This window comes from Cardiocondyla obscurior, linkage group LG13 (genome assembly GCF_019399895.1).
Source record: "Cardiocondyla obscurior isolate alpha-2009 linkage group LG13, Cobs3.1, whole genome shotgun sequence".
NCBI classification, from domain to species: Eukaryota; Metazoa; Arthropoda; class Insecta; order Hymenoptera; family Formicidae; genus Cardiocondyla; species Cardiocondyla obscurior.
In genome coordinates this window covers 3,054,079-3,071,636 of record NC_091876.1, presented here as the reverse complement: position 1 = coordinate 3,071,636, position 17,558 = coordinate 3,054,079, and the positions used below count along the sequence as shown (strand labels likewise).

The 17,558-nt window shown below is 39.4% G+C and overlaps 3 protein-coding genes across 6 annotated transcripts in view; 1 reads left to right on the top strand and 2 right to left on the bottom strand.

Moving 5' to 3' along the window:
• The window catches only part of LOC139107660 (A-type potassium channel modulatory protein KCNIP1), a 35,612-nt gene extending 27,501 nt beyond the window's left edge, over positions 1 to 8,111 (top strand). Inside the window, exons 3-8 of one of the 2 annotated variants that reach the window (XM_070665439.1) lie at positions 564 to 633; positions 706 to 776; positions 1,955 to 2,227; positions 3,189 to 3,481; positions 3,885 to 4,216; positions 4,288 to 8,111. In XM_070665439.1, the coding sequence (XP_070521540.1) occupies positions 564 to 633; positions 706 to 776; positions 1,955 to 2,227; positions 3,189 to 3,236 (462 nt within the window). In that variant the 3' untranslated portion in view covers positions 3,237 to 3,481; positions 3,885 to 4,216; positions 4,288 to 8,111. Of the gene's footprint in view, positions 1 to 563; positions 634 to 705; positions 777 to 1,954; positions 2,228 to 3,188; positions 3,482 to 3,884 lie in introns of both variants that reach the window. The other variant, XM_070665438.1, reaches the window with a different exon arrangement.
• A 100-nt stretch (positions 8,112 to 8,211) lies between these two features.
• Lkrsdh (lysine ketoglutarate reductase/saccharopine dehydrogenase) lies at positions 8,212 to 14,729 on the bottom strand. 2 transcript variants are annotated; one of them, XM_070665432.1, is made up of 11 exons: positions 14,148 to 14,729; positions 13,459 to 13,941; positions 12,728 to 12,953; positions 12,117 to 12,444; positions 11,667 to 12,030; positions 11,247 to 11,569; positions 10,826 to 11,075; positions 10,447 to 10,710; positions 9,955 to 10,336; positions 9,677 to 9,816; positions 8,212 to 8,436 (listed from the first exon to the last, which is right to left on the bottom strand). In XM_070665432.1, exons 1-10 carry the CDS (start codon positions 14,235 to 14,237, stop codon positions 9,701 to 9,703), a joined length of 2,826 nt encoding a protein of 941 aa, XP_070521533.1. In that variant the 5' UTR covers positions 14,238 to 14,729; the 3' UTR covers positions 8,212 to 8,436; positions 9,677 to 9,700. The 2 variants fall into 2 exon arrangements, with proteins under 2 accessions (XP_070521533.1, XP_070521532.1); XM_070665431.1 differs by lacking the exon at positions 8,212 to 8,436 and having other exon boundaries at positions 9,559 to 9,816.
• A 51-nt stretch (positions 14,730 to 14,780) lies between these two features.
• Positions 14,781 to 17,555, bottom strand: Tfiifalpha (transcription factor IIFalpha). Of its 2 annotated transcripts, none has more exons than XM_070665436.1 (7): positions 17,340 to 17,555; positions 17,088 to 17,140; positions 16,394 to 16,765; positions 16,010 to 16,329; positions 15,647 to 15,921; positions 15,217 to 15,557; positions 14,781 to 15,127 (listed from the first exon to the last, which is right to left on the bottom strand). In XM_070665436.1, the coding sequence occupies exons 1-7, from the start codon at positions 17,361 to 17,363 to the stop codon at positions 14,914 to 14,916; spliced, it is 1,599 nt and encodes a 532-aa protein (XP_070521537.1). In that variant the 5' UTR covers positions 17,364 to 17,555; the 3' UTR covers positions 14,781 to 14,913. The 2 variants fall into 2 exon arrangements, with proteins under 2 accessions (XP_070521537.1, XP_070521538.1); XM_070665437.1 differs by having other exon boundaries at positions 17,094 to 17,140; positions 17,340 to 17,554.
• Positions 17,556 to 17,558: the final 3 nt, after the last annotated feature.

Genomic DNA, 17,558 nt, shown 5'->3' with positions numbered 1-17,558 from the left:
AGGGTACGTTCGCGCGACGCGAGAATTTCCGCATATTCTTGTTTTACGCGCTTTACCTGTAAGCGGCTACGACGTTTCGCGATATCGCGTGCGGGATCCTCATTGTCTACATCCGCCTTCCCTACGGAGATGAAAGGCGGGAGAGTTACGATTGCGCCACCCGTAGTTCGCTCCAAGTGTCCCGTAAAGATGATTCGCGATACGCTGCTTCGGTTCGCCGTTTCCTCTACGGGCGAGGTATACAACGAGAGCGCTGCGAATCGATAAAAACAGTTATCTGTGCAATTGATTTCGATCAGCCCGCGTCGGTGCGGTCGACTTGCTCGGCATTAAGGCGAGCAATGCTATTCCGTCATTGACGGAAAAAACGGATGCGCCCGGTGCTCTCGCCGCGTGCACATTTTCAAGGCGCGGAATAGCATCGCTCGTCCGAGTTAATGGTCACCGGCGAGTATATAGATATACGGCGCACGAAGCGCCGTTTAATCTCGGGCCTGATAAAGCCCGCGCGGAACCGAGTATCATCATTTTTCATGGCCTCTTCTTCCTTCCTCTTTTTCCAGGAGTGTCCCGAGGGAGTAGTGCACGAGGACTCGTTCAAGGACATTTACGCGAAATTCTTCCCGCATGGCAGTGAGTTCCAATTAAATAACAGCCCACGTTTTTGCGTAATTAGTTAATGGCCACCCCTCATGCGAATTGCAGACTCCAGTCTCTACGCCCACTACGTGTTCAAGGCCTTCGACGTTAATTGCAACGGGGCCATCAGCTTCAGGGTAATTAAGTTACTCCTCATGTACTGTGTGGTCTTTTCATTAATTTTAAATTCACCCGATGTGTCCGCCGGCGGCGTCGTATCCTCTTCGCTCTCGAATGACGTGCGCCGCGACGTGCCCACCGTCTTGAAATATACCCGCCGCGAGAGGAAGTCCCGCGTGTCGTTTTTTTTTTTAAATCCAACGTTATCGCCGGACCGGGATTTCATCTGAAATCCGCCTCGCGTTTACTTCGCGCCTGATTCGCGGCGTATTTATTTTATAAACCGCGACTCGATTACCCGCTCGCGTGCGCCGATGAAATGCGGGCGCGACGGTTCTCCGTAGGAAATTTCGAACGTTTCAGCATGCAGTACGTAAACGTCGATGCATTTACGATGCGGGCGGGCGATGCGCATCCGGCGTTTTCGCGATAATGACGCGACGCGCCGATCGGCAAGCCGGACCGCTGCCAATTGAGCGGATCGCCTGTCTGGGTGAATAATTAATTGTTTTTACGATAAACGCGTCGGATATCGAGGGCAAATACGCTCGGGATGCTCCCGCGGGACAGCATCCGTCATTCCGCGGGAGTGTTGCACACGCGAGAATTTATTGCAAACCCGCGAAGGGTATCGGCACGCGGGATTAAAGCTTTTACCGATCCAATTCAATGTTTGAGCCGCTCACGTGGAACATGAACTCGGCTATATTTGACTCCATTGGGATACATTGATGCAATTTTATTCGGCCAGTTTCTCCCGCTAATCTTACAGATAGCATTGTTTTTTTTTTCCGCATAATCATAAACTTTTTTTTTTTTTTTTTTGGTAATACGCGTGACAAATTTTGCAGTCGCATCAATAAAATTTTATGTATTATTTCTTAATAAATTGAATTATCCGAAGTGTTTATTTCAGTCTTCGATTTCGCGATGAAAAACGTCGGCGGGCACTCGTTTCAGAAAATCAGTTATCTTCCCTTATGATTTTCCGTCTCTCGTCCTCGTTTCCACGTCCCGCTTCCACGTCCGAGCTGTTTCTCGTTATCCGCCGGGAAATTTTTATTTCAATTCCCTGGGAAGTTCACGAAGTGGACAATCTCGATGAGATTTCGCCGTGCGAGCCAGGGAAGGGAAGCGCGTTGCCATCGCGCTTCGTATTAAAGCCGCACACGACAGACCGTTACGGCGTTTGCAGGACCTCCTCGTGACGCTGTCGACCCTGCTGCGGGGCAGCATTTATGAGAAGCTCAGATGGACCTTCAAGCTGTACGACATAAACGGCGACGGGTGCATCACCAGGAGCGAGCTCGGCGAAGTCGTCACGGCGGTCCACGAGCTCATGGGCAGGCGGCATCACGCCGAGGAGGAGAGGAAGGCGAGGGAACAGCTGGACAGGGTCTTCAAGAAACTCGATCTCAACCAGGACGGCGTTATCACGATCGAGGAGTTTATCGAGAGTTGTTTGAAGGTACGTCTGGCCGTGAAACAACTACTACTCTCCAACTAGACGGGAAAGGTGTACAGGGCGGTTCGCGCTGTCGCAATCCTTTTGTCTCCGCGAATTCCTCGCGACCGGCGTGCAATGTGGGGTGACTTTTCTTGGAGGTTTTTCCCCGCGTCGCACCCTCGCATTGACGGATCGACGGTTTTGATAACGGCCCGAAGTCGATCGAAGGCACGACTTTTGGGGAGAAGGTATAGTGAACTTGGGACACTCTGTATACGCTCCCTTAAATGAATGCCAAGTTCCTCCAGACGTACATATATACGTATATACGAAATGTATGTCCCAGATCTGCCGGGTGTTCTTTCAGCTACAGTTCCAACTCGTAGTTCAGCCAGACTTGGAGCGGTTCTCTCTTCTTGAATTAAGCTCATAATTTTCCACGTTACACATACCTAGATAATTAACTGTCGGATTATATATTTCTATTAAAGTAATAATATCCTTTTACGTTTGGCCGGAAAATACGATTTTATTATCCACTCCGCAGTCTGGAGGATTAATTTGGCATGCGTTCAAAACGGTCTTTAACGTCGTAATATCTTTATATTATATCTATATTACGCTTTATACATTTTATAAATATACAATTGGGTCCTCTCGCCGAAGTGCTTGATATCGCCAGAAAAGATTTTGCTAAATATTTGCGGCGATTTCGCGAGGCAAGAAACGCAAGAAACAAAAATAAGGACACCGGAGATTAATCGATGCTTGCGGAGCTTGCGCGAGCTTGTTTGTAGTTTATTCAGCACTTTTGCTATAGTAGAACATTATTCTGGGCAAGGTATGCATCTCACAAACGTCATGATAAAACCCCTTTCTCAAAAAAGATAGAAAGAAAAACGACTAAACTTCGGGAGAGATGACGCGAGAAAAGGAAATGAAAACGGACGATGGTGGCCTCAATTAATGTTGAAATTTGCAGGACGATGTGATTACACGATCGCTGGCGATGTTCGACTGCGCGCTTTGATCTCCGGCTAAGGACGAGCCCTCAGGAGCGGTCATCGCGACCCCGCCGACGCCGCTCTCGACGACAACGTTCTCGCAGTCCCTGTCCCCGTCGCCGCCGCCGCCGTCCTATTCCCTGCTGCCGCCTATCCCGCCTCCTTTGCCCTCACAACCGCCACCCGGTTACACCGTCCAGGATCAGGAGCTGTATCTACTCCTGGCCGCCCACTGGTGGAACCAACCGGAGGCGCCGCTCTTTTGTTGAAGGTAAACTCACCGAAGGTTGAGAATTTCCCGACGCCTGCTCGTGCGCTCCTCAAGCGCGAGAGAGAGAGAGAGAAGCCCTTATCGAATGTAGTTGTTATAAAACTCGAGAATATCGAGGCGACTGGGTGGTAGATGTGGAACGCGGCGGTCCAACGACTCGAGGAATTCGAAGACGATTTTCTCCGAATGAACATTCGAGAGGGCGAAATCTTTGCCGAATCTTTCCCGATGGTATTTTGCCAGGCTCTGGCGTCGAATCAAGTGTTGAAAATATATTTGAACGGATATTACACGCGGATTTTCGAAAGAGAAAAAAAAAAAGTATATTATTTCCTTACTATTTTTAATCCTACTTTCGCGATTTAATCTCTTGTGATTTAAAATCTTAATCTACCTTTTCTAGGGCAACGCGATAACATGGCTTCTAGCGACGTAGAATAGCAATCGAGGTCTAAATCAGTGAAACCGAAGAGCGGATTCTCCGGAACCTTGTTGTCCCTTTGTTCTGCAAAGCGTTGCACAAGCAGCACGAGGACACAGTGCAAGGTGTTGTTCTTATTCTCGCCGACTAGTGGAATGGAATTGAGCGCAGATACAACCGCTTCAGAAACAGCCCACGGAACACGCGAAGACCGTCGCTTATTATCAAAAAGACAGCATCTCGCAGACGAACATTGTCGGATATTTTGGCAATCGCGTAACCGACAATTGGCGCCGTTCTTTAGCAACAGTCAAGTGAGAAAATATTAGATCTAAGGTCGAATACGCGAGATAAGTATCTTACATTTACAATCTCTCGCGTTTAGATGCGAAGAACGAGCATCGGAGGAAGAGAGGCGCTCTCGAAGATGAAAAGATGCCGATCGAAGGCACGAAAAAGACACAAGCTACTTCCTTCGTGCGACTCGCCGCGAGAAGATCCCGTAATCGAAGAACTTGGTATCGCGGATTCTATATCGCATTACGGCGATGTAACTGTTACATTACTATGTTTGCTGGGGATGCTTCGCGTTGTTAGATCATAAAAAAATTATCTCCCGCGCTGAGAAATTAATTTTTCTTATCCTGTAATCTACATTCTATTCTTTTCTTTGATTTTACATTCGGCAAATTATGTTATTTAGATTTAAAGAGTATTCATAGATCGGAAACTTCGTTGTACGCCCTTTTCTAGACTTAATCGATTCTAACGAGCCGCGCAAACATTATTTCTGCTAACACCGGTACAGCCAATTATTCGATAAAGTGACCGATGCTCCCTGCTTATTAGCAAAAATTTAGCAATCTACTCGACTTACGAATAACTTTTTTTTTCGCGTCGATTTGCGGCACGACATAGGCGCTGATATTTATCGAAAAAGTACATTCAATCTTATCAATCCGTGTTTCCCTGACACCCTTTCCCTAACGATAATTTTGCAATATCTGCCGTTCAATCGTATCACCGATATTGAAGCGCTGACAAGAGATATTGATCGTCTGCCGACTCCTTGTAAGCGTTAGTGTGTAATATGTAGGTATGCGTGCGTGAAGCATCGATTTTCTAATGTATCCGTTATTATGAGTCGTAGGCGTGCGAGCGTTGGAGGTATACGTCAGACTAGCCAAGCGAAAGCCTGAGCGGCGATTATGGATTATCAAAATCGATTACAATGAAACACCAAAGCTACCGTAGTTAGCTGTTACTTAAATATAAACGAGAATAATAATATAGCACGATATAGTATATGTACATATATACATATATATAAATATGTATGTATGTATACCCACATAATTGTAATTTAGGATAAATTTGCAATTAAGTGCGCAGTCGTCGGACTTCGGGATAATTCAGTCATTCTCAAAAAAAAAAAAAAAAAAAAAAAAATAGACGTCTCGTCGATACGCTCTATACGAATCTCTGTATACGTTACGTAACGCGATCGCGATCCACACGTACCCCTTTGAAGTATCGTCTATCACCGTTGGCGATCCGCATCAAGCCAAATCTAGAATCGTCGTCGTCGATCGGTCGTCGCGGGATCACACGTGAAGACTATCAGCATGCGGTTTTCTTCCCGGATAAGAAAGTACTGTCGCCTTTGGATGGGACACATTGGTTTCCAAGAGAATCGGAAGTTATATACTATAGAATGGAACATGCGTGTTGCTAGGATACGCCCTAGCGTGTGTTTCTATAACGACTAATCAACGACTTAATAACGGCGAAATCACTGCTTCCATCGCCATCAGGCAGGGCAACTTACTTGAGTTAGATTATAAGGATTTCGTGCGTATGTACATAAAGGAACCTTGAAAATGCGTTCGGACAAGTCAAAGTGATCGAATTAAAATGTTCGAGCTTTAAATCTGGATTCAAAGTTAACGAATTGGAAGTTAATTGATTTGATTGAGCAGATTTGGTTGTTCGATTAGCTCATGGATCCGATTTAAGACTTGATCTTGAAATTTGTGTTATTCAAATTGTTAGATCGTACAAGTATTTCGAGCGCTATTAAATCTCTTCTTTAAATGAAAAATGTGAAACATTTATAAAATACGATTGAAATGACTTCACGAAAGGTGATGAATGTAGTTTATCTTTTTTTTTTCTTTTTTCTTAATCATTTTTTATACTTTCTTTTATAATGGCACAATGAGATAAATTATTTATACGCCGAACACTCCGTAAATTAATAGCCTCTTTATACGGTTAAACAGTGTAATTAAAATAAAAGAACTCTAATAGTTTTAATAGACGCGTTAAAAAAAACTGCTGCAATTTTCACGCCGAGATAGCTCGAAGGAGGAATTCCATTTTTTAGAATATATAAGCCTGTCGTATCTTTGCAGAATGTTATCTTGCGATTTCGAAACATAAATGCAAGTTTAACCGGGTAAGATCGCATTGATCACGCGAAGATAGTAACACATTTATTGTAACATCTTCCTATGGTCTCTCGTTGTTGTATATTTATACACATTGTAGCGTTCATCACAAAGATAAGTATAATCAAATACGATTTTTTGGGAAATACCTACATGTTAAATCTCTGCCAGCACGTTGATCACTGTTCAATGTGCGCCGTAAATGTTAACGTAAATCGAGAGCCATGGGCGCGCGTTTTGGAATATCGAGCCGAACTTTTCTAGCAGACTTTTGCTATACTTGCCACACTATTTCTCATACTTTTTCGAAATTAATTCAATTGCAATGCATTGGGATACTGGGCAGCCCTTTTTGCTTTTGTACTTATCGCAATAAAAGACTATACCTATGCCCATAAATGTACAAACACGGGATGCCGTATATTTTTTATAAATTTTTGTTACTTTTTGCGAGGCATGTATCTTTGTGAAAACGTTTCTCTATGCAAATTTCATATAACGATCGGCAATTTTTGCTGATTACTAATCCGGTATTAACAAGAAAGAAAACATAAGAATTCCTAAGAAAATACTTAAAAAATATAAAAATAAAGATAACTGCGCTAATATCTAGAAATATTCATAAATACAAATGTGTGTTTTTGATTTTTAATGTAATTCACGCGTTGATATTTAATAGTTCTTTTTAAACAATATGCCTATAGCTCATAAACTGAAAAACAGAAACTTTACAGAATTAAAATACATTTGTTTCTGATTTATACTGCACGACAAATTCTCAAAATTGTGAAATGTTCCTAGAAAAGTAAAATTTTATTGTATTAAGCATTGGAAGGCAAGAATCGAACCTGAATATGTTTAATAAGATTATTAATGAGCAATGAAATTTCATACTTATAACTTATAAAATTATTTTATGATTTTTAAGTTGACTTCTATGTCATATTGCTGGCTCGATTACGTGCATTTTAACAAATGTATTTAACAAGAACACTTTTAATTAATATACTACGCGGCGCTGATTTTTACTTTTAAGGGTACGTTTGGAATCGATTTGGAAAAGGAATGTGTAACAAGCCGAATTATAATTCCAAAAGCCATGAAAAAAAATAGAGATATGCAAAAGGAGTGGAACAGGTAGTCTAGCTGAGCGACAACTTAGTCAATTTATTAAAGTTTAGATTTACCGTATAATATTGTAAAAAAAAAAAAAATGCGCGGCTTTAAATTTAAATATTGTCGAGGTACTCTTATTAAAAACTAGTCACTTTTTTTATCTCTCCTATTTCGATCACTGAACGAGGGACAGTCTTAGCTAGCGCGGAGATAGTCTCCATCCCATTACGTGCGCTTAACGGCGTTGTAAAAGTGATAGTCACATAAATTGCGCATAAAATAGTCGCAAACACGATCTATCGGGCGGAGGCTGTAGATATTTGAGCGAGTTATTTCAACGCTCGAATCTATTTGCACAGATCATCACGTGCGACTTCTAATTAAAGATATGCATATGAAATAAATATGCGGTGGATAAATTATGAATATGCATTGCAATGTAATTGTATAATTGTAATTACAAATCTTTGCGTTACTTATTTATTTACGTAGTGTAAAAATTTAGTGAATTGGCTTAGGAAAGAACAAGGAACATTATGAGAATTAAGAATTACATTTAAATGTAAACTCGTTTGACTAAGTTATCTCCGACATTTTTTAGTATCTATTAATAATTTGTATTGATATGAGAAAACAGAGTAAAGCGAAGTTTTCGCAAACTATTCGAGCGTAGAAATGCGTTGAAGCTTGAAATATCAGCGGCGTCTGAAATACTAATATTGCTCGTGAAAAGAATGTCACAGTTTATTAAAATAGTTAATTGTTATGTAATATCAGTGGTTACATTAGAAACGATACAATTGTTGAGCTTGGAAGCACTTTTTTATAGTGAAATCACAGTTAGAGTTACGAATCGATTAGCAAGATCCTTCCTCAGGCTCGGATCTGTTACTCTTTATAGTGATAATACGGAATACATTACTACAGTGATTATGCAAAATGCATTAATTATATCTCATACTGCCAATCTGTAAATCATCATATGTAGTTTCTAATTAATGACATCGATAGGTAATTTCTAGTTAAAGATTATAGAATTAAGGATAAGGGTTGCTTTTTTGGAACATTTTAACGAATCGTCGAAATCTCTTTGCGCGCATATTATTTCTATTTAAAGCAAGTTCCACTTTTTAAGCAGCATGTGCATAGATTATCAAATTATCTCCTATCAACAATTTTTTTTATGTACACTGGGAAACAGATGGCATTTACCGCGGCGACGGTATATTATACTATACTATAGTGTCCGCCGTCGCCGCGGCGAAAGTCGTATCTGCCTCTCGGTGTACGAGGACGTTCGAAAAACATTTTATTGGATGTTTCTTCTTAATAATCAAATATTTCTTGCAAAAGGAATATATGTCCTCTTGATTTTTCGAAAGTCCTCATAAAAATTTCCTGAAAATTATCCTAAACTCACGCAAATGCCGATTAGAGATTATTAGAAATTATTCTACCCTCTATTGTGATAGTAAGATTTTATAGTATGACGTAAAAAAATAGGGAAAAAAAAATTATTCAAACATTGCAGTCTTAGTTTCAACATTAGTTTTAGAAATGAAGAGCGAACATCAAATTACATCACGCACAAAATCCAGAATTATAAATACCAAAGTAGCCGTTGCTTTTAAATGATAAAATGAGTTGTACTAAAATTAGAGGAATATTTTCACCATCAAATACAGCATTACTTTTATTTATAGTATAAATCATTGTTATTAGATTTCATTAATTCTTTGTAAGCATTACCGACTTTACGCAAATTAATTGGTCGTGTGGCATGCTCACGAAATTATAACAGCGAGGTAATTACTTTACTGGTATTTTCGATAGTTTTTCCTAGCGCGTAAAATCGATTCGTTTTCAATCAAATTGTAACGAGTAGAGACGAGAGTGGTGTTCCTGTGTTATCATTCTAATTATATCTTAAGGCAATTAGACTTATTGAGACAAAAGAGATTGCAATAAGCGAAATATCATTGTATTGTTAGCGATTTTCCACTGGGGTGGCAATATCAATAAATGTTAAATATATCAAATTAAAAATCGTGTTTTAGTGGGTTTCTAGTTGCAAGGTTATTAACGCGAGATGATTTAAGTCTTTTTTCTTTATTTTACAATTTATATTTTTATTTTAAGCGCATTATCTGTTTAAATGATTCATATTTCTAATAAGAGCTATGTATATGTAGCATAAAAAAAATTTACTTATGCAGCAGTTTGATGAATCAGTCATAACCATTTAGAAGTCTCAAAAGATTGTACGCCTTCAGCTCTCAATCGATTAAGAATAGGTCGATATATATCTGGTGTGAAAGGCAGCACCATTCCACGTTGTTGAATTTCACCTAAATAAAATCAGATTGTAAAAATATTAGAATATACTCTCGTAATTGAGTTAATAATTAAAATATATTATAATTCATAATATATTTGTTAATTAGTTAAGAATTAAATGAATAATATACAATTCTTATTCTACTAACCATCAAGAATCATCTTAACAGCGATAGCCGTGGGATAACCGACGGTACGTGCCATAGCAGACTGTCCGGAGGCGTCTCCATAAAGAACCAAGTTAATCCCTCTGGATTCCCTCCTATTATCTGGCCAAAGTATACCCACGTCGTGTCTCAATATTATTAGATCACGCTCATTTTTCTCGTAATAAAGTTTCTTCGACAAATAATGAGTAAGCGTATCGAGGGGAGTATTTAATTTCAAGACCAGATCTTCTTCCAGAAGGCCCAAATCTTCGATGGCCTTTACACGCTCCCACGAGTTCACTCTTTCCGCCAACTTCTGTTTCAGGTTCTCGTAAAAAATATTATCATTTGCCAAACCAAGTAAGTTGCACACCAATACTCGCTGGAATTTAAATAATCAAACTTATCTAACTATTTTTTATATATATATATATATATATATATATATATATATATATATATATATATCTGTGAGAAACTAAAAATACATACCCAGGTGATATCTGGCCCGTTTGGATGTAAACTCGGATGCGGATTCGGATCGATTAGCCCGAGTAATTGCAGACCCAGTATGGTATCTGAAAATCCTTTGAATCTAAGTGTTCCACGTAGCACGGTACTTGCATTTTGTAAGCCGTAGTAATCCCTATACATCGTACTATCTCGATTAGGGAAACCTTCCAAAGCAAAACCCGGAAGAAAATCCAAGTCTTGCACGGTGGACATCAAATCTCCACCTCCCGAAATTTCTACTTCCTACAAAGAAAGAAAAAATAATAGAGGTAAATTTTATTTTAAAATAAATCGTATTGTAATAAAGAAAGGATTGCTTCATTTAGAAACAGATACGGAAATTATTTTAACGGCTTACCTGACCTTCGTGAAGATATTTCGCTGGTGCCAGGGTGTTTAGTAGTACGCCTCGCGGGGACCAACTAAATTTATATCTTAAAGGATTGGAGGAACACTCTGGCGCCGGCAAACCACCGCACCACGAGATGAAAGATTCTATTTTACCTCCCGCTTGTCTCACATCGTCGAAACATTCCATCGCCAAAAGGTGATCGATACCCGGATCCAATCCAACTTCATTCAATACAGTAATGCCAGCCTCTTGAGCTCTATTAAAAAAAAAGATTTTGTTTTAGTTAACATTACAAAAAAAAAAAAAAATTTAATATTGCATTGTGACGCTAGATTATCTGTACCTATTAAAATATATTTTTAGTATATTAAAAATAAGCTGAAATACAGATTTATATTTTAAATTAATAAACTCCATTGATACTTACTCTTCGTGCAATGCTTTTACGTCATCGTTCATATAACTCGCTGTTACCAGATGATTTTTGGTTTCTATACAAGCTTTGGCGATGACGTGGTGCAGCGAATATGGCAGAAGAGAGACGACTACGTTTGCCGATTTTATCACGTCAAGTAATGTATCGGGGCGATCCAAAACGTTCAAGAAGACTGGCTCTACTCCTGGGAATCGATTTGCCAACGCGTCAGCCTCATCCTTCAATTGAGACGCCACCACTAATCTTACATTCTTATCCCTATGCAAATACTCAACTAAAGGTGCAGAAACGTATCCTGCACCGAGGACGACCACCTGTTAATATATTAATATAAATGAAATTGTGATACTGTAATTCCGTAAATGTTATCGTTAGAATATTATAGCAATAAATAAGAAAAAGAATATTCACCGATTTGCTCTGCTGTTCTCCGTTATCGGCTTTATGTTTGCTGCGTTGATTTAGCTGCCTGAGTTCTTGAATATACTCGAAATTAGGCGTCAGCTGCCCGTTAGACGCGATAATGGCACCGTGCACGGCGGGACTAAAGCTATGTTCTTCTAGCGGCTTTTTCGCATCCGACTGTATTATATCTAAAGCGTATGGATACAAGAGATTACCGAAAAAATCTGTCGCTTCCTTCGGCAGTTGCGTAGGCATATTGTCGATCGAGCAAACCAGCACTCCCGGGCCTTTGAAAGACTTCGTGTCTTTGTTACGGTCGGCATCGTACAGACAGAACGGTGTATCAATTGTCGTACATTCGTTCATGAACCTTACGTAAAAAAAAATTAATAATTTTATAACAGTAATCAAATTATTATCACATTAATTATCTTTAAGAAACGTAAGTACACGTACTCGATACTGCCGCCCGGATCCGCGGATATATCGCAGATACCGAGCATCCGATGCGGCAAAGCCGGCGCGCCGACGCTTATCGGTAGCCATGGTGTGTTGGCTGGCCTAAGGAGATACTTCGCATCCGGTATCGTCAACAGCTTAGGTGAATCCACGGCCCAGTATATGCCGTTGATAATAACCGAGGCGTACGGCGCTATTTTTTTGCTAAAAGTGGAGATGTACCGTTCCGGATGCTGATCGTACTCTTCAGGATCGAAACCGCCACCCTCCTTTCTCTCCAGGTGATGTCGGCGCCGTACCTCGCAGCCATATATCTTCGTCGTATCTGAAACGATTTAAACAAGATACAGATATCGGGCACTGATAAGAGATGCACCGCTGTGACGAATATTTTTATTTACTTTAAACAACGCGCGATGTTTTCCACGCGTCTTGTGCAAAGAGATTTATCGGAGAGAAAGAAAAAAAAAAAAAGGAAAAAAATTGAAATATGCAATGACGCGAGAATGACGGAGATACTAATACCTTCTCATTGCAAAACTGTTCAGATCGTAATTGTACAGCATGTGATACAAAGACTAAGAAAGATATTACGTAAAATAGCATACCACCGTGCTCGGCGACTTTACGCAACATTTCGGGCGGCACGTATTCGTGAGGCAGCTCCTGGAAGACTTCCTGGCCACCCTGGCTAACGTTACCGCTCCCCGTGAAGACGAAAGTCAATGGGCCGATCGACTTCGGCATAGCGCCCAGTGCGATCTCATATCCTGCACCGCGAATCGCTTGACGTGCCATCGCTGAGTCCCTATAATTATGCGCCGGTCCAATGTGCTAATCAAACAGTTATTGATTAATCGGTCTAACATTGAATACTTACAATAAATCACAATAAATTTCTCAAAGTAAAAAAAAAGAAAGAATAAAAAATATATTTCTTTAAAAAAAAATTTTTTTTTTTTAATTACGCTATGCATAAAGAGTTTCAAAAATAAATTCTTTTAAAGTATGATAACGATCACTTGTGCTAGTTTCGTTGATAACTGCTTATCGCATGTATCTACCTAATTTTTCCACTACCGGCGGAAAAATCGCAGAAATAGAATAAACAAAATTTTATCAATTAGATAATAATTCTTAATACTCACTTAAAGCCGCGAGGTGATATTTTTCTGAACTTTTATGGAGCTTTACGAAGATAACGAAATTATATTTATCCGTGTGACATTCATAATAATCAATAAATTAATAATAACTGAATAAATCTAACAGAAGTCTGAATTAACATTTAATTCAGTTTAATGGTAATTCAAGAATTAATTGAGCTGCATAAACGTACCATGAACGGAGTATGATGTCCCAAGGCTAGCAGTCTCAAGCCCAAACCGTGAAGTATGTTCACCATACCAGCGACTCCAGCATATTTTCCAAAAGCCACTACTCTCTGTCCATCTGCGTCCGTGAGCTTCTCATAATCTAGGAGACGTATATTTTTCTCAAGAATCGCGTCCAGTAGAGCCATATTAGTTTCCTGGGCTTTGATGGTGTGTGAGAAAAGACAGTACGTCTTATTGGGTATCAGTTGATCCACGGGTACCTGCTTGACACCGAAGATTACGGAAGCTGAGCTGATATCTTCCTGCAACAAGGCGCCCGCCGCCTGGTAAGCTTGGGCAGGATACGCCCTTCGGTTGCTGGGCTGCACAATTACTTTTGCGCCTGATCTGACGAGACGGCGAACGTTTGCCGGGGCTAACGGTGCTCTTCTTTCCCATACTGACTGATCTTCTCGCCGTATAGCTATCACTTTACCCTTAAGGTTCTAAAAAAAATTTTTTTTTATTAAAAAACAGATTCAATTTTTAATTTAAACGAATTTTTATGAAATTTTTCTCTCTAACGTTTGTTAATACCCGTGCATTTCACGAGAGCCGATAATATTCGGCGTCGGCGCAACTGATTAAATAAATCGTCATATCAAAATTATGCCACGTAAAACATTTATTTTTAAAGTATCTGAAAGCTTACATTTATACATCTGGCGTTATGGGAGACAGCATCAGTCGCAATCGTCAGTAGATGACGTGAGTCACGTCCAGTCTTGATCAATCCGAACATCACACCTTGTCCGATGCTGATTTAGCGGCGGTGTAAAGGTCGTTATTCCCGGGAAGAGATTCCAAAAGAAATTCACCAGTTGAAACCGATTCGCGACGATGGCAACGACTGAAATAATGCGAATCTTGTTTGTGTTATTCAAACAGTTGTTAAGTATTTTAACGGGCAATGTATTACTACATCTACACTACATTACACACACGCGCACGTATTCCTCGGGTCAATAAAAATGTCAGAAAGAATTACAAAATCGTTGATAAACTCGGAGCTACGTTCTTATCGGCACCGTGTGACCCTCTGACCACGATGCTAACTGTATCATTGAGAGGAGTTTATAATGCACTCCGGAAAAATGTTTTTCTTTTCACGTATGTTTATCGCTATCGACCTGATAATGACGACACGCGCGCACCAAGAATAAATACATAATTGTTAAACAATAGACTTGTTAAGGATACAACGCTTGTTAGTGCGTTTCATCACCATTCAATAATTTGTCTTAATTAATTTAACCGACGAGATTACGAAGTTAAACTACAAAAATAGTGTAATTTCATAATATTTTAATGCATATGTAATTTTCCTTAAAATTATTACAAGAAATAGCATTTAATCACGATACATATATAATCGCAAACAATACAAAACAATTAGATACCTAACATGGACGACTAAATTAGTTGGATTGCGCTTTAATTGATAAATACATTTTATTCTTAATAGTTTGTTTGGTAGGATTTATTTTTTTCAGAATTTGAGTCATAATGTTAACAAGCTGCTCGGATGTGAGACCAGTTTTTTTGGATTTAAATTTCTGAAGCAGTTCAGTCGTGGTCATTGGTTTACGCATTAAATATCGCCTCACCGCATCTTCCGTGATTCCCGATTCACTAAAAATTATTATTAAAATTATTGTAAAATATTATTGCAATTATTAGTATAAGTTTAGATTTTTTCTAACGCAAAAATAAGAACGTACCTCGCTCCCGGTATATACGACGTTACTTGAGCCAGATTGAAGTTATCAAGTTTCAATTTTTTCGTTTGTGACATGTCTGGAGATCCCGATTGTTTTCTTTTCATAGAATCCGAAACACCAGCTGCAGGTGTTGGCGTCGAACATCGAGAACTATGCGCGCTATTGGACTTTTTGTTATCCTTTTCTTTTTGTGCTGTATCTGAATCTGACTCAGAATCGCTGGAAAAATCGCTAGACGAATCCTTTCCCGACAATGATTTCTTCTGATCCTTTTTCTTGGCTTTCTTTTTCTTCTTCTTGTCTTTTCTCTTGTCCATTTCTTTACCAAACTTATCTTTATCCTGTATTAAAAAAGAAAAAAAGAACATACTGTATAAAAATTCAGAACAAAAGTAGTTTGTAAAGATACAGAATAATAACGATAAGTTACTTTATCATCTTTTTCTTTTCCTTCCTCTTCTTCATCCTTATCTTCGTCATTGTCTTTTTTATCTGTTTGTTCTTCATCGTCATCGTCTTCATCAGACGCGAGCAATTTTCTCAATGCATCCTCTTCTGCGACAGATTTCACCTGATCTTCCGGTTCAGAAGCAGAGGAATCTGAAATATAATCGCACTCCCTTCCTTCTTCATCACCATCATCACTTTCCTCAAACGCCTCATTATCTGAGACATTTTTTTTCTTTTTCTTGTTCTGTAGTTGAGCTGAAATATTTTATTAAAATTGTATAAAAATAAATATTATATATAATTATAGTTTCAATATTTTTATACGACAAAAATACATTATTACCTTTGTCTTTCTTTTTCTTTTTTGCATCTTCTTCATCCTCAGATTCTTTCTTAGTTTCTTCCTCATCACTATCGGATTCATCATCGTCACTATCCATCCATTCATCCAATTCTGATATTTTCAATTCTTTTTCTTTCTTACCTGGTCTCTTGCTCTTTCCACCTTCTAATTCTTCTTCATCTCCACCATCTTCATCATTTCTCAATCTCTTACGTAACATTAATGAAAAATAATTCATTACCTTGTTTCTGCGACTAAATTCCTGCTCTGCTTCTTCAGCACTGAGCGCTTTATATCTTTGGATTGGCTGAAAGTTATACCTGTATGTAGAAATTTTATTTTTTAGTATTTAATGGCAAATAATTAACAATAAAAAATACCTACCACTCGTGTAAAGGAAAGGCTTCTATGGCGCCGTCGGCAGCATGCGTAAAGACATAATATGCAGCATTTTCACTGATTCCTCCCTCCCGAATTCCTTTAAATTTTTTTCCAGTTTTCCCTCCTGACTTCAAGATCCATGGCTGATCCTCGGGTTTATACTTTCTACTGGTGATACCGTACTTCTTTCTCCTTGCTTCCTCTCTAGCGTCGCGCCCAAATTCCGACCCGGCGCCGAACCTCGGCATTTCCTCTTCTATATTCTTGTACTCTTTCATATTATTCTCCCGTTCCATTTTCACTTGAGTCCACTTTGAAAAATCTACGTTCAGCGTGGCATTGAATCTCATTACATTATGCTTCTTTTTGCTATTTCTAAAAATTATGTACAATAATTACATAGATCATACAATCGTAAGTAAAAATGGAAATACACCGAAGAGCAGATACGACATTTTCTGCGGCGACAGCGGCTAGCGTACGTAACTTAAGACGGTAGGCAAGGGATGAGAGAACGGAGGGAAAATCAGTCTTCGGCAATCCGGCCGGCGCGGTATATAATACATGCGGCACATGTGAAACTCGACGCACACGACGCTAAAGTCGCGTTCTCTAGCTGCCGTCGCCACAGCAAACGCCACATCTGCTTTTCAGTGTATAAGCAGCATACGCTTGCAGAAACGTAATGCATACGAACACTAACTTTGGCACACGAATACTGAACTCCTGCACCGACGATGTAACCGAGGACTGAAAAAAAAAAGAATAAAAGACAAGTGTAATATATAATATATAAAAATTGTATATAATATCATATGTGATGTGACGCGACGTAACAAGAAAATATATAATCCACAACACGTAAACGTAATACCATTCTTTTTGCAAAATAACAGCGAGCACTCAGCTTTCGAATCTACCTATGATACCTTAACCTTATTTTACTTACTTTCGAAGGTCCACTCGACGTCATCGCAATTACACACGAGCCTCAACGTTGCAATTAATAATCGAGAGTAATATATTGTTAACCTGTTCGTGAAATACAACGCTTAGAAATCCGACGAACAGAGAACAGAGGTGATGGGACTGGGTGGGATTGGGAGGAACGACGGCGAGCGCGAAACATCCGTTGCAAGTGTTGCAATCGGAGAGCCCAACTCTGAAT